At 38.6% G+C, this 15,842-nt stretch overlaps 1 protein-coding gene across 12 annotated transcripts in view; it reads right to left on the minus strand.

Moving 5' to 3' along the window:
- The window catches only part of KYNU (kynureninase), a 61,495-nt gene that overhangs the window by 5,914 nt on the left and 39,739 nt on the right, over nucleotides 1-15,842 (minus strand). For all 12 annotated transcript variants that reach the window (XM_068687094.1, XM_068687088.1, XM_068687098.1 and 9 more), the window contains one exon: nucleotides 879-931. In XM_068687094.1, coding sequence (XP_068543195.1) covers nucleotides 879-931 — 53 coding nt within the window. The remainder of the gene's footprint in view (nucleotides 1-878; nucleotides 932-15,842) is intronic.

A 15,842-nucleotide genomic window follows, 5' to 3' on the forward strand; every position in this document is an offset into this window, starting at 1 on the left:
TGATTATTGCCCAACTTCTGCCTCGCAACTGTCTGTGGAAATGAATAAGCAACATTCTTCTTCTTCAAACAGTATTTCAAGGTAATTTGTGTCCCCTTCTGGGGTTCCATAAAGCCACTCTTACCTGTGGTCAGAAAACAAAGACCACACTGAAACTATTAGAGAGGTGTTCACCAGCCAAAGTCACATCACTAGGGGCTGCCACAGAAAATTAGAAATATACTGAAACCAAAACAACTGATCAAAACAAAAAGATCCTTTCTTCCTCCTGATCCCTCAGGGTTGTCTTTCTGCCATATCCTTAAAAGAAGAGGAAGATTATAGCTGGCAGATTTAGAAAACAGTCCTCATCTCTTATTGTGCTTTGGGACAATAAATACTGTTATTATTTCAGAGCAGGTTTGGTTTTGTCTTATATTCCCTCCATCATTAGTGCAAAGGATTTAAAGATGCTGAAACACAAGAGCTATTGCACAACTTATGTCAGGCGCCTTTACCATTTCTCATTAATTCCAGTGGAACTAATCCCAAAGTAAGATATCTAAGATTCACGTTTACCCATGTGAATAACAGAATCTCACTCCTCAGAGCTTATGAGTTTAAAAAAATTCAAAACTTCCATCCATAGTCTACAACTGCATCTTGTCAGCAAAATGTCTGGAAACAGACAGTCAGACCCATATGCTCAGAGACCTAATTTATTCCATTTATTTTATTGACGCCACTCTATTACATATTTAGGATGAGTTTAGGTTAATATCTTTAATGTAAGCATGAAAGCACAAAGGTCTATCCTTCCTACTCAAAATTCTGTAAAAACTATGCTGGCTGTATATAAATATGTCAAACCAGGTAAATGAAAGTGTAAAAGTACATACTGTTTTCCATGAGGAATCGTGTTTTGAAGTCATGACCCCACCAGCCAATTAACCTAAAATTTTGCAAGGTAAATGATTAGCAATCTAATGCTTAAGAAATATATTTCTAATAATACATTATAATTGCAACAATAGCATAAAAACACAATACATTCTATAAATAGGAAAAACTAAAAACAATTTTATTGTCTATAAATTTCTCTTTAACAATGAATGATAAAATGTACCACATCTTTCAAATTAACTATTGATTCCTGACAATACCCATTTTGTCTGAATTCATTTTACAAAATGAAAAATAGAACAGAAATATTTCCTCTGTTTTGTTCCAAAGCATTAAGCTTAACCTCCTTAAACCTACTTTAATGAATATTAGAACTTAAAAGGTGCTATAAAATCTGACTTCGTCCCACCAAGCAAAGGTGAGTGATGGGCAGCAGATGGCCAACAGGGGCTCAGTAGGAAGTTTGTGCAGGCATTGCTTTTACCTTACAATGTGAGCCCTGGAATAAACTTTTCTTCTCTTGAACTGAGCATATTATTCAAAAAAAGATTATTTAAAATGAAAAATGAACCTACTTAATCCAAAGAATAAGACTTTTTAGGTCATCTCCAGGGGAGAAAAAAAAAATTACTTTGAATATCATTTATCCAAGCTTTTAAATTAAGGTAGCATTAGATTATTTATATATATATATATATATATATATTTTTTTTTTTTTTTTTTGAAAAATACGTTCAAGGATATCACTACAAATGGTTTTCTGAAGCAGCTGGATGCACTGAAGCTCGCCATGCTGCAGATGAAGTCAATATTGCAAATCCAAGAATTTTCTCTTCCCATCTCCATTTGGTATTGTACTTCTTAGATGGTAATATCGGTGACTAATCACGTCAGTATTACTTGAAATTTCCCATACATCAATACTATTACAATATTAGGAAGCTGCCACCTCTGACTCCTTTCTGACCATCTAAAATTGCCAGGGATGGACATACAGACATTTCTCTCAAACATTTTACTCATTTTTCTCTATGCTGGGTAGCAGAGCTGTTAGGAATGAACCCTGGCAAGTGTTCAAAATTTCTAACAGAAAAAACTATAAGTAAAACTCATAGTAGATCAGCCTTTCTGGAAGTAAACAAGGAAATAGAAAGGCATTGCCTCTCTCTAAAGCAGTAACGTTTCTTTGCAGTGTGCCTAGAAGAGGTTAGCTCTACAGAATGAAGACCACATTTGAGTTAAAGACTTGTTTTATGAATACTGCATAGTGTAAAATAAAGTACTTCATATTTCTGTATAACTTCAGTTTTATGTTTACTTCTATGAACAGCTCTGAGTGCTGCATCCAAACAAAAAAACATGGATTTTTTTTATCGTTGTGATGCTTTTACTATTCTAAGACCCATGAAAATCAATAGTGCAATATACATTCATTTCAAATGAGATATTATATTGCCAAAATGAATATGCCCAATATAAAATATATTGCAGCTTCTGCCCAAGTGACTCAGTTACTGATGATGTGAATCATAAAAGATATTCCAGATATTTAATATGCAGTGTATAATATCCATAGGACATTTCACTGTAGACTCTAAATACTATATGTTACTACAACATACTACTAATATCAATGACACAATACATGAACTCCAAAAGTTTTAAACAGAAGAAGAATATGTGAAATACATTTGGACTATTACTTGGTATTAAGGAGAGAAAAATAATATGTTCTATTTGGACTACATCCTACAGTTAAAGATAAAATTAACATCAACCAGAATATTGCCCCAATAAAACCCAATGAGAAGCACTCTGGTTGTGCTTCTAGAGTTCAAAACATGCTAACTCTGAAGCTGGCTTAAAATCAGACCTCTGCCGCAGCATCATGTTTACAACTTGGAAACTGAAGTTTCAGAACTTTTCCAAACTGACAGAATGAAGGATTTTTTAAAGACAGTTTTAGCTGTCTTGCCCTTTCCTACCATACTTTTTTTTTTTTTTTTTTTTAATTTTATTTTAATTTTTGGCTGTTCAAGAACTTCAAAGGTGTCACTACAGGATGTGCACTTTGAGGCAGCTCTGGTCCTACACTATCATTGATCTAATGGTCCATATGGATGTCATATTATTTGACATTTAAGTTGACAGGCTTCAAAATGTGGAATCTAAAAATCTTTACAAATTAGCAATTTGGTGTTTACAATTTTCTGTGAAAAATTTGAAATGAGGGTTGCCACTGCTATGCCAAATTTCAACCTGTTATGATGGGAAATAGCTAAGGTGTTAAACCCCAAACATAAGGCTTTAAAAATGCTCGCTAAAAATAATAGGCAATAAAACTGCACATTAAGATGCTGCAGTAAAATTTCTTATTAAAGAGTTGTTACTCTGCATGCAAAATGAGTTTTTTTGAAATGCAGTCACCATTTTGATTATTCTTGCTTCAAAAAACAAAGACTCCAAGATCTAAATTGATCTGGAATTCCAAACCATAATCTTTGCAAAATGGTTCGGAAGGATCTTAAAAGCCTCCTGCAATGCTCTTGTATTTAAAACACCTTAGACTTTTTGGTAACTGGACTCCAGAGTTAAAATATTTTCATTGCAAATAAAACCCATTTTGTGAAGTATATTAAAAATTAGTGCATCTGGGGGAAAAAGAGACTCATTTTGCAATCATTCCACTATAATAATGTTTTACCAGCCACTGCCCCTTATTTGCAGATGTATCTAAACTTAGCACTTGTCTAGTTTCACCTAGTTTCAATCAAAATGTCTGTCCCAGCAGTGTCTGGCTCACAGTGTGTGCCAGGATGACATCTGGTCACCTGTCCCAGGTACCCAGGTGCTCCTGAAGTGCTTCTGCAGCTAACCTCTCTCCATCTGGCATCAAAACTTGACATGCCACTGCTGGCACGTCAAAAAGGAGAGTAAGTTAGCACCAGAAGAGCTGAGGGTTTTTTGTGGAGTGAGCATACCTATACAAACCTTCTTCTGTAAGAGAGTAACTTTTCAAATAAAGTTAACACATTGCTCTGTTGTATCCCACAAACAAAACCTATGTCTCCGTCGTTTGAAAGCACTGAGACTTTCCCAGGGAATTTTGCAGCTTTCCAGTCTATGCACAGAAATCATTTTTGAATGCACAACATACAATTTAAAGAAAGCTGTTACTAGCTAAATTTCATGCAGTAAGTAGGCATAAAACGAAATATTGCTGGAAGATTTTTCAAATTCTTTATTTTACCCCAGAATGTTCTCTTATTTTACAAATCAATGAACAAAGACTTACTGTGTTGGAAAATAACTCCAGAAAGGAGCAGTACCCTCTCATTTAGTCCTACTCCCTTTAAGCGCATTTACACCAGGGAACAATCTCTTCAATAAGTATTTTTATTTAGCTCATTTCCCTCCTTCATATCCGTATGCATTAGACTGAAGCACTAGTTGTTCATAACTTGAGCCATCTCGTTTGTAGTTACATTAATGATGCAAGAGTGTGGGATATAATGATCATGATGTATGTGCAGCGTAGACATCAAAGACGATCCAGTTAAAGAACACAGAAAAAATACAAAAAAAATTCCTTTGACCTTTGTGTCGAAGTTACAGACGATCATGCTACTCATTTATAATTTACTGCCTGAAGCACCATGGGTCTCATTTCCCTTCTCAGCAAGAAGAAATAGAAACTCTTGAGTAGCGACACGGAAAACAGGGAAATACTATTAATGCAACTCAACTTGCACAATCCAGGACAATGCACTGGAAGCATCCTGTCATTACATCGTGAGAGAAATCATTTTATGTCCATGAGAAAGCATGCTAAAGTGCTACAACAGGAATACAGTGTGAAATTAGGAGTACTTTATATCACACTAGCTGGCTTCACTGTGTATGGATCCGTTTGTTTTCTCTCCATAATCAGGTTACAATGCTGTCTAGAAATTGTATTTGCGTTACTTCAATGATGTCTATATTAGGAGCATATACCATCAAACCATTCCGTGTTTATGAAACTGTGGATTAAGCTAAATCATAAACAGGCAGTTTGGGGACAGTCTGCAAAGCGGTTGGTGCAGCTGCTGTGCCGCAACTAAGCTCTTCATTCACTCCTCATTTTATTTTGTAAAAGCTTCTGGATATTGGCAAGGATTGTTTGAGCTTTCATGCCACTGTTCTATCTATCAGTAAGAATCAGCATTAAGGAGTTCATGAGACTTTTCCCTGCTCTCATCGTTAGAAGAAAAGTTCACAAACAACACAGAACTGAGACAGACACGCCCTGTCTACAAAGGCAAATTCATGCAGGAAAAGCAACGTAAAAGCCAACAATAACTCATTTTCCTGCAGTCCCAAACATCCATGACAACTGGCTGGCTGAAGGGCACATCCCTTCTACATCCACTGCCTGTGCTTATGGCTTGTAAGACCATACAAGCACAAGACCAAGAAGCACACTACCGGGTGGATGCAGGCATAGAGAATGGATGGAGGTCACCCATCTCCCATATGCTTCCATTAGCAGAAAACGTGCTAAATAAACAACTCAAAGTCATTAGAATTAGATTGGAAAAGAAAAACAAGAAGTCTGCAGGCTGGGTCCAGCCTGAAACTGGGAACAAATTACATCTGGCCTTGGTCGTGGTGATGACCTAGCAGAAGATTATGATGTACCATGCCACTAGTGCCACATCCAGAGTTTGGCTCTGCCCAGCTTTCATGTTTCAAAAAGCACATGAAAAAAATAAATTCCACGGCCAACTCCCAAAGACCAAAAGTATTCCATAATATGCTACACATCTATATATATGAAACATCTTGAGCTTAACCAAAAATTCAGATCAAGATAGTGAGGTGCATTCCTCCACAGTGCAGTAAGGATAGAAAGAGTAGACAGGCCTCAGGTCCTGAGCAGTAGCATTTCCTACTGCTGCTGCGTTCAGACAGAAGTAAATCCCAGAAGCCAAGCTCATATAAACAAACTCTTGTATCACCCTGCAAAGCTACCTCACTCAGATTTACAAAGTGTGAATTCCCAGCATGACTTCCACAACATTTATCTTAATCGCTGATTCTGTGTTGATTCTCCTATTGGCTCTTTTCTATATTTGCAGCTATTAGACAGCTTTTTCTTTACAAAGGTCTTTTCAAAGGTTACCACTGAAAAGCTTCTTCATTCCCAAAATCTTCCTCCCCTAGGTGGACTGATAAGATCTCTGCTAACTCATCACCAGACTGCTGTTTTTTCTCTGAGTGACAGCATAAAAATCTGATGATGGTGACATGGGCGAACTGGTAGTAGCTTCCTTTACAAATTTCATGTAGGCTTCCTGGTGGCATCAAGTGAATACCTGTAGATTAACTATGGAAAAAAACACCACCTAATACTTGCAACAGGAAGAGAGTAGCAAAATAGGCCACACATTACAGTTACAAGTTTTACCTGATTAGGCCAAATCAAAGCAAGAAAAAAACAGGAGGTTGCAAGTACTATTTGAAAACTAGGAGCAGACAAGAGAAGCAAAGGCTGCTTTTGCACTCCTACCCTCCCAGACCCACTGCACCTCAATGGGGTACAACCCCACTGCTGTTGCCAGGAGACTGCCTGCCACCTGGATGGGATTCAGGCACTGGATGCCTCGAATGCAAATTTAGCCAGCCTGAAAGTATCTTGTTTCCTGCAAACTCTGAGCACAGACTCGATCCCCAGGCTCTACAGCTGGGGCACAATCTTTGCATTCTAGTCTGCATTAATTTTATTTCAGTTTCCTAACAGCATTTTTTTTATTATTGTTTTGTTTCAGCTTTATTGCATTAATTTTGTTGGAAGCACACAAGCATCATTGCTCTTCTTTGGATTCAATGCCAAAATTCAGAACAGCAAGAATCCCCCCCCAAAGAAAACAGAAAAAATGCTCATTGCTTCACATAGCATATTCTTGGCTCCCTGACTGGAGTTTGAGAAGGAGTTTCAATTTTCTTTGCTATCACAGACTTGCCTGATCACGGATGAGTCATTTAGTCTTTCCATGCCTCAAGCCCTCATCTCTAGAAATGCTGCTCAGTACTGCCCTAACTCTCTGGTGAGCGGTGAGAATATATTCGTTAACATGTTTTCACATACTTAGTAATGAGGATCGTGTAAGAATGGAGAAATAGATTTCCTTGGAGAATTTTGTACTGGATATTTTGAAATACAGATGGGAAGAGGGGAGTTGGAGGTAATGGCTGATGCCACCGTTTTCTTTTTCCCCTCCTTCCAGCCTTTCTTCAAATTATCCTCTCAGGCTCAAAAGTTGTTTCCAGTCTTGGGTTTCTGTTGAGTTCAGAATTTAATATTTTTCTTGATCCATGTCATCTAACTGGCACTTATGCCAAGAAAAATAAAATAAATCAATATCTCCATTGCTGATTTCTACATGATGTTTTACAAATGTGCTGAAAAACTGAAACTCAAATGGAAGGACAATGTTATTCTACATTTGTACCACCTGAAATGAGGGCTTGCATGCTGTTGAAATGAATTCTTATTAACAAAGCCTGTCCCAAACTGCTTGCTTGTACTCCAATCCCTTAATACTGAGCACCACAGCAAGGTCCTGCTTTGGCCCAGAGCTCTCCTGCTGACAGCTCACTGGAAGGGAGAAAAATACTTATATTTGGTATGGTGTTGAGGGGTATGTTTAATCAAAATGAAGAATAATTGTAAAGTGACTCCCAGTTTCATCACAGAGATGCAGAATTCAGAGGTTTTAACCCTCCTACGTAGTTGAAATTCTTCATATACTGCGAAACTGTCAGTTAGGGAGAATATTTCACAGTATACACATGGAGGCCAGGATCTGCATGGGGGACTAGGGGAATTAGCAGCTAGCCCCTGTTAGACTCCAGTAATAGCTGGAAACCTAACTCTGTCTCCTTCAGAAAACCTTTCCAGAAGCTATAAAGGTTACCTCCACTCCCCACCCCATTATATCTATTTAGATACTCTTTATCCCAACTGATAAGATTGGACTTTTTTTTCATTATTCTATTCTGCATAATGCTTGTTAATTTTAAGTAGAACCTGTTGTTAGAATTTGAAAAGCTTTTTGAAGCTCAGGTAATTATTAGCCTCAGTCTTCTCTAGTTTCAGACTTTCACATACCCTGATACTTTCCCTTACCCTTTTCAACTCATTACAAATGTTTCCTAATTATTAAGCATATGTGACTTATGAGCAATGCCATACATTATTAACGGACCAGTCTCTTAGAACTCAGTGGGGAAAAAAAACACTCCTTATGAAAAGTTGTTACTGTGAAAACAGTAACTTCTCGTATTTAATATCAATGAGGTTTTTACTTCAACAAAGGACCAAAAATAATGATTGTATTGACTGAAGTAATGATTGTATTAGAGGCTAATAGCGTGACATTTTTCTTCTGTTAAATAGCTTGTATTTTTGGTACCACTGACAGTGGAGAGAATTTCTCCCAATACTTTAAGGCTTGTCTTGTAAAAAACAAGTCTAAGTTCACTTTCTGCCTAGCATTAATTTTATTTTATTTTATTTATTTATTTATTTTAAGATCGAAGTAATGGAAAAAAAAATCCTAATCTAAACAATCACACTTAAGAGTGCAAAGGCTGAAGTTACAAAATCCTGTAGGTTTTTTCTCATTCTTTTTTTTCTGAATTTAACTGGGCAGCACTCAGGGTGGGGAATTCAATGCTACTGTTGCCACAATTAGGGAGACTCTTGGGTGGAAAAAAAACAGGCTGTTTGGTCAATCAAACACAGGGTGATTTACAGCTGATAGGTATTTGAAGACAGAAGGTGCACGTGCTCTTCTTGAATTGATTTTTTCCTTGTTAGTCTTTTAGACTTGACACAAGTGGGAATACACCAATTTCAACACGTCCCTCTGTATTACCCCTGCAGGTCAAAACAGAAGGAGACAGAGCTCGCTTTCGCAGCAGGAAACAAGGTGCAGCAACAGGGGTGTGCAGAAGAGAAATGGCTGCGCTGCTGCGAATCCGATCAAGGCCCAGCCAGGCCACACGCAGCTCCACGCCAAACCTTAGGGCGATCGTGATGAGGGATAACTTCACTCATCGTGATCAGGCAAAAGGAAGGTATGATCAAGCAGCAGACAAAATTGCAGGCTAAATTAAATCCTGGGAAGAGATTTCACAGAAAAACAACCCCTCTAAGGCTAATGAAGTTGAATTAAGAACTGTTAAATCAGCTTATGAACAACTATTACCACAAAGTGCTCATATATCACTTGCACTAGCGGAATATCAGATATATGAAAAGGGGGAATACAGCCAACAGTGTGTTAGCACATTTAGTAGAGGGAAATCAAATATTCTCCCTAGCACCAGAAATTAAAAATCAAGCAGGGAGCCAATTTACTCATAGAGATTATTAATAAAGTTCTGAGTGATTTTTATAAAGTATTGAATAGTTCCCAATTATATTATGGTGATAAAAAAGCATATTATATTCTTTAAGAATTCAGTAATTTTTTTCTACTCTGTTTCAGATAGATTAAATTAAACAAGAAACAAAAGCAACAGTCCTTCCTAGAAGTACTTTTAAATTTGAATTCTGACTTAAAGGAGACTTTTCTGGTTTTGATTATTATGATGCATTTACTGAGCTATAGTCTCCTCAGTCCCTTGAATGAATCTTTGAGGGGATGGTATCCAGATAGATTTCTGAATAATACATGTGTCTGACTGAACTACAATATAAAAATTTTAAGATTTGAGAAGACGTGCTTCCTTGGGTCTTTGTTGCTTTTGAATATAGCAATCACAATATTAATGCAAGACCTTTGTCATACTAGAATCCACATTAGCTAAAAATGTTAGAATTATCACCTCTGCTCTTTGCCTGAAAGAGAAAAACTGCATTAGATGAGTTTTAATAATAATAATAAAAAAAAAGTATGTCAGTGGCTGGAACTAATTGAATTCAAAGTTTTAAACATCAGAAATGTCACAGAACTCAGCAGTAGTGTTATTGTGTTACAAAACATTTGCTGACACTAAGCGGTACTGAAGGAGAGAACTCAAACTGATTTTATTGAGCTGAAGCCTAAGACATGAAATCATGGGAGAACAGAAATGGGCAGCTTTCAGAATTTAGAGTCTCCACTCAAAAAGCTGAAATTTCACCCACCAGAAAACATGCGAGAAAAGTGACTTAGGTACTTTTCCTTAAAACTCTGCATTTTCCCTTATTATAGCAGCACACACAACACTACTGTTTCAGGTCCTAAGACACAAGGTCCAACATTGGTCCCAGGAGCCCCAAGCCCTTCCCATGGCAGAGGACGGTGAGATGCCACTGGCATGGTCTTGTTCTCATGTGACAAACAAACTGTATGAAGAACACTGACCACCAACACACACTGACCAAATCTCACATCTGGACTAGGTAAGGGACATATCAAATCTTTGCTCAATAAATTGTACACAAGTGAGTAAATAGTTCTTTGTGTTGAAGAATTTTTTAATGCCATGGGACAGAAAGTAGCTACAAGTTCCTCAAACAGTTGGACCAGTGTGATTAGCTCCCAGGTTTGATGTCACGCAGACTCAAACTACGAGAAAGGGAAGAGGGATGTATATCATCCCTCCCCAGAATCTCACAGAAAACCACCCATCAGGCACCTGAGTGAGTGTAGGTCTCTGTGTGGAGTCTCACAGCCCATACCAAACCTCTGTTGCTCTAGCTGCCCTGGTATTTCCATGCAGACAAGTACTGCCAGCAAGCCCTGCCAACAATTTCAGTGGCAAATGAGGAATAATGAATGTGAGAGCCAGAATTTACCAAATGGCTGTGAAAATGTGTTTCACATAAGAGGCATGATGGCTTAAAGCAAGTATGCGTCATGAAGCTCCTTGCTCAGTGGAGGTGTATGGAGATAACAAGAAAAAAAGGACAACAGTCTGTGAACGTGCTTTGCTGGACTTAGTATGAAAGGTATTGCGGGGTGGGTGCAGGCAAAAGAAGTGATCTAGCTTGCCTGCAGCAATAGTGAAAATAAAATGGAATTGACCAGAAGGAAGGAAAAATGTGAAGACATATGCCCAGGGGAGAACATCATCCTGGGGAGAAGTTTCAGCCAGCAGGAGGAGTATGGGGAGCAGAAGCAGTACAAACAAACAATCACAAATGGTAAAACAAAAACATTTTCACACACAACATCCCCCTCCCCCCCAGCATACACACAGAATACCAACTTTGCAGGAAATAAAGAAGCTGAATTATTTCCTTAACCTCAGCAACGACCTTCCAATTACCTTTAAAAATGCTTATGGTTTGATTCAAGTGCCACCTGTGATATGAATCACAATAGGAGTTGTGCAGATGCACTGAGAGCTGCAGCTAAAGCCAGAGAGGTATTCAGCCAGGAGAGAGACACACGTAGCTCTAGGGGACATGCAGCACAGGAGATCCCATCTGAATCAGTGTCTGAAAACTACAGAAATATATTGCAGGGGACACAAGTGAATAAAAAGGTAACAGTATTAATGGCACAGAAGTGAAGTGCAAGGGCTATTGCTGATACTTCCAGCTTAGAGCAATTTTGTGGGACATGCCATGATCTTGAAGCATGTTCAGTAAGGAAGATTTAGAAACAAATTCCCTACTGTGGGTTAATGAGATAACCCATAGCAAATCTCATGTTTAAGGGCACATCTTGAGTATGAGATCAAGAGTACAGCTTGAAATTAGAATCTTAGGAAGAGAGCTTTATAGCAAGTACCCCAAATGATAATCTGAGGTACAAAAAGTGAAGGATGATCAAATACTGGAAGTGAGTCACCATCTAGGGGAAAATCCCAAGTGCAAGGTTGCATTAGCAGATCTTTTCTGAACAGAAGAGAGCTTTTACCGGAAGTGACAGAAGATTTACTTGATGTTTTTATTGAAAATAAACTTTTCCTCCCTAAGAGAGAAAGGTTCCATGAGGTGGATATAGAAACACACAGATTAAGAGTGGCATAAAAGGGGAGATCTAAGGGGAGATCTTTCTGTGATCCAAGGCATGCAAAAGAAGTTTTCTTTCCATTTTGTCAGAGGTGTGTTACACCAACTCAAGCACTGCATCTCTGGAAGCTCATTCAGGAGGAAGGAAGCCAACTCATTGCCTTCCCTTACTGCTAAAATCAAGGCACAGCAGAATGCTTTCAAAACTGCCTGTCTCAAAGTGGAGAACCAAGGCACAAAGAGCAAGCCGCTAACAACACATGTTCTTTGAAGTGGGAGAAAGAAATCACAGCAACCATAGAGACTCCGAGGAGAGCCCCAGGATCCTTTCCTTGCTAGCTAACGGGGATGTAAGAGCTGCCCCTAGGCTACATTCACCTTTCCATCAGCCTAAGCCTGTTGGGTTCCTTTCATGTGTTCAAGCAGTTGTGTCTTACACCATCTGATGAGGAAAGCTTCAGGCTGCAGATGGGAAATAGCATCCATGAGGAACACAGCCACTTCCTGCTCGCTTCCAAGGGTAGGAAGCAGGAAGGGGCCATGGCAGAGCAGACTAAGTGTTTTATGTCCTGTCAGCATGGTCCAAAAGGAGAGATGCAAAAGACATTTGAATTGGCTGAAGTCTACCATATAAACTATTGCTGGAGAATGAATAGCATAAAGACCTGCAAGAATTAGACCAGCCTCAGCCAAAGAAAAAAAAAAAAGACTGAGGAAAATGCTTGAAAAGACATTTTTTCATATTGTTGTTGGAGTTTTGGACAAACGAAAGAGCAAGTTGTCAGGCAAAGATTTAAATATACATAAAATCCCCAGATCTGCCTGCAAGCTATCTGCAGATGTCTGCAGCCAAAACCACCAATGCTATAAATACTATTTGAGAGAAGATATGACTCACAGAAGCTAAGTGGTTATACAGGCCTGTTTGTCTTTGCTTATTTCAGTGTTTGATGTCTGCAGAGTACCAGTCCATCACCATACTTGTTAGAATTACTATAGTTGAGAAATTTAACTGGAACCACATCTGATTTTCCACATACTCCATTGTAAAGATTAAGTTTTCAAAAACTTATAGTAAATTGTGCAGCATGGGAGGACAAAGGTGATGACAACAGCACATTACTTTCACACACACTCTGGCTGTGCTATAGGAGATGCAGACTTGATATACAGCAAATTTATTTGTACATGGTCCCTTGAATTTACAAGGGGGAGAGCTCCTTTCTCACAGATCTTAAAATCCAACCAAGACAAAGATGACAACATAATGGAACACCTTCAGGGAGGAGAGTGAGAAGATTATGAATAATGAGAAAGGAAGCAAGGCTGCTTGAAGATGCAGCTTAATTACAAGGGAGGATTTGAAGGAAGATAGAGAGAAATGTTTGACAAAGAACAAGGAGACAATCATGAAAACAACATAAAAGGATGTACAGAGCTGGAAAGATGAAAATGGAAATAGATGTGAATGAACATTAACCTCTCTTTTTGTCCCAAAGACTCATTCCAAAGTTAAAAAATGCTCTTGGATATTTGCCATTCAGTTGGTGAATCCAAGAACACACCCCTGCAGGCCCATCATGGGTCTAGATTGGCCTAATAAATCACTTGTCCCAAGACAATGCAATTAAGCCTAATTAGCCAATGCCTTTATTCCTAAACAGTCTTTTCCCAAGGGAGATTTTAACTTTTGGTTTCTAAATTAGCTCAAGGAGCTAAATTGCTCTCATCTCCCTGGCAAAGAAACAGTTCATTTCTACCTTAATACAGGATACTTTATGCACTCCAGGGACATGTTACGCTCCACGAATAGCTTGCCTATACATTACTCCACAATTTGAGTGCACTGGGACCAGTGACAAACCTTCTGCACACAGCAGCATATACACTTTCTTCTGTGACCACTGACTTTCCACCTTGCTGCATTCTGTACAGCTTCCTGGAAGTTTCAATATTGCTTCTCCAGATCCTCCTCTTGGCCAGGCCAGGGTGCTCTGTTCAGTTAAAATTTTCAGTAATACTAAAATAGTCAGATCGATAGACTCCAAGGGTCATTGAGAATTGGCGCATCTCAGTCTATTATACCTAGGAACATTTTAACCAAGGGCAGCTTTACTTCTTTTTCCTCACACAAGTGCAAAAGTTCATGTACCAAAGACACATGCAGGTCTCAGTAAAGAAGCCATTTGTGCTCTGGCATTTTCATTGGGACCACAAAGTCCAAAAGAAAAGTGATCTAATAGAAATTGACATCTCACCTCTGTGTGTGAAGAATTTGTCTGAAGATACCTTGTCCTCAAAGCCACTATGAAATAGTTACCTTTGTTTCTTCTTTGATAACTTTTTTTTTTTTATCCTATAGCAAAAGCCGACATGCTATTTGGACTTCAGCTGCTTCCTGCACGCACAGCACTTCTTCACATCAAAACTTCTTATTTTTAAACTCTACCTGCTCTAGTCTGTGTTAAAGTTAAGTCTTGATAAATCCTTTTGCTTTAAACACTAGACTGTGTACAACTTTCATTTAATCCTCTGCCAAGGCTTATCTATTATTCTCCTGGCTGCTTTACATACATTTATTTCCCTTTCATCTTTTAAAATTGTGCCTTACTTTTTCTTACAGGGATTCAGCTAGGACTTTTTTCTTCTCCTATCGCAGGACTCAGTAAGTTTGTCCCCTATCATCCCTTATGCCAGCTGACAGCAGGGTTAAACTCACTGTGCATTTATAGCTGCAGATACACTGCTACGAATACCTGACTTCTGCTGTGACATCAATCCTAGGTGCTCACAACCTTTCACATTACTGTATACCTTTAATTTTTATTTATTTATTTATTCATAAATGGAGAAATTTAGCAGCAGAAAAAGGGTTGTTCTTGAACCCAAAACTTGAGTCAAGCTGATTTTCACTATTAGTCTGTCACCTTAGTGCTGTCTCTTGGAAGTTTCCCCTCTGTAACACAGAGAAATTTACGTGGAAATTTGGTGGCACAGGATCAATCTGCAGCCATTGGCCAAAGCATGTCAGTAGTTTTTCATAGCTCTGCTCTGTTCAGGTCTCCACCCAGGGAGAAATTGCTTTAGCACAATTAGCCAATAGTATATTGCACTGTGATATATAGAACAGGTATTAAAAAAAAGCTATTCGAGTATTAAAAGAGACTTCAAAGGAGCTGAGATCATGAGAGAATAGGGATATATGGGACCTGTATATGTCAGATTGATTCAGTTTTACTGCAGTGGAAAGAAAGATAGCGGACTAGTGAAGGACTGCTCCACATGTTCAGGTACAGATATTAATTAGGATGGTTACAACATGTAACTTTTAGACCCATGGCCCTTGCAATGAATTAGAGGACTATACCTAGCTAAGCCAGAGTGGAAGATGATGTTTTCAGTGACACACAAGAGAGCAGAAGAGCTTGTGCTGTCCATAGCCTCCATCTTCCGGTCATCAGGCCTAGGGATCAAAGCTTACTCTTGGGATCAAATGTTTTTTCCTAACTGGTGAATTTCTGGTTTTAAGAGAGCTTGTGGGAAGCTTGTGCATAAATAATAATAAATTGAAGTGGAATCTGTGCTGATTTTTGTCTCTTGGGACGTGACACATGGTATAGCTGCATAATGCTGGTTTGGGGTTACTTGTTTTAGAGCTACAAAACACAGGGGCTGCCACAATCTCAGTCTATAGAGACTCAGAGTACAGACCAGTTCTGGCATGGCCCTAGTTGCTAGCGATAAGGCTAATAAATTAATATCTCTATGCACAGTTCTAGGTGCATTAGGAAAAAAAAGCAGAAAATGAATGTTTTATAGTCCAGGGAGCCAGCTCTGGATGGAACAGCACCTGTGGAGAGCAGGTGGAGGGGAACCCTCTTTCTAAAACTGGGCATAGCTACAGCACAAACACCCATTTGCTTACAATATTCACATTAGCAAGACTTGGCATGAGGGAAAAAAG

Source organism: Anas acuta, chromosome 6, assembly GCF_963932015.1.
Source record: "Anas acuta chromosome 6, bAnaAcu1.1, whole genome shotgun sequence".
In the NCBI taxonomy this organism is placed as follows: domain Eukaryota; kingdom Metazoa; phylum Chordata; class Aves; order Anseriformes; family Anatidae; genus Anas; species Anas acuta.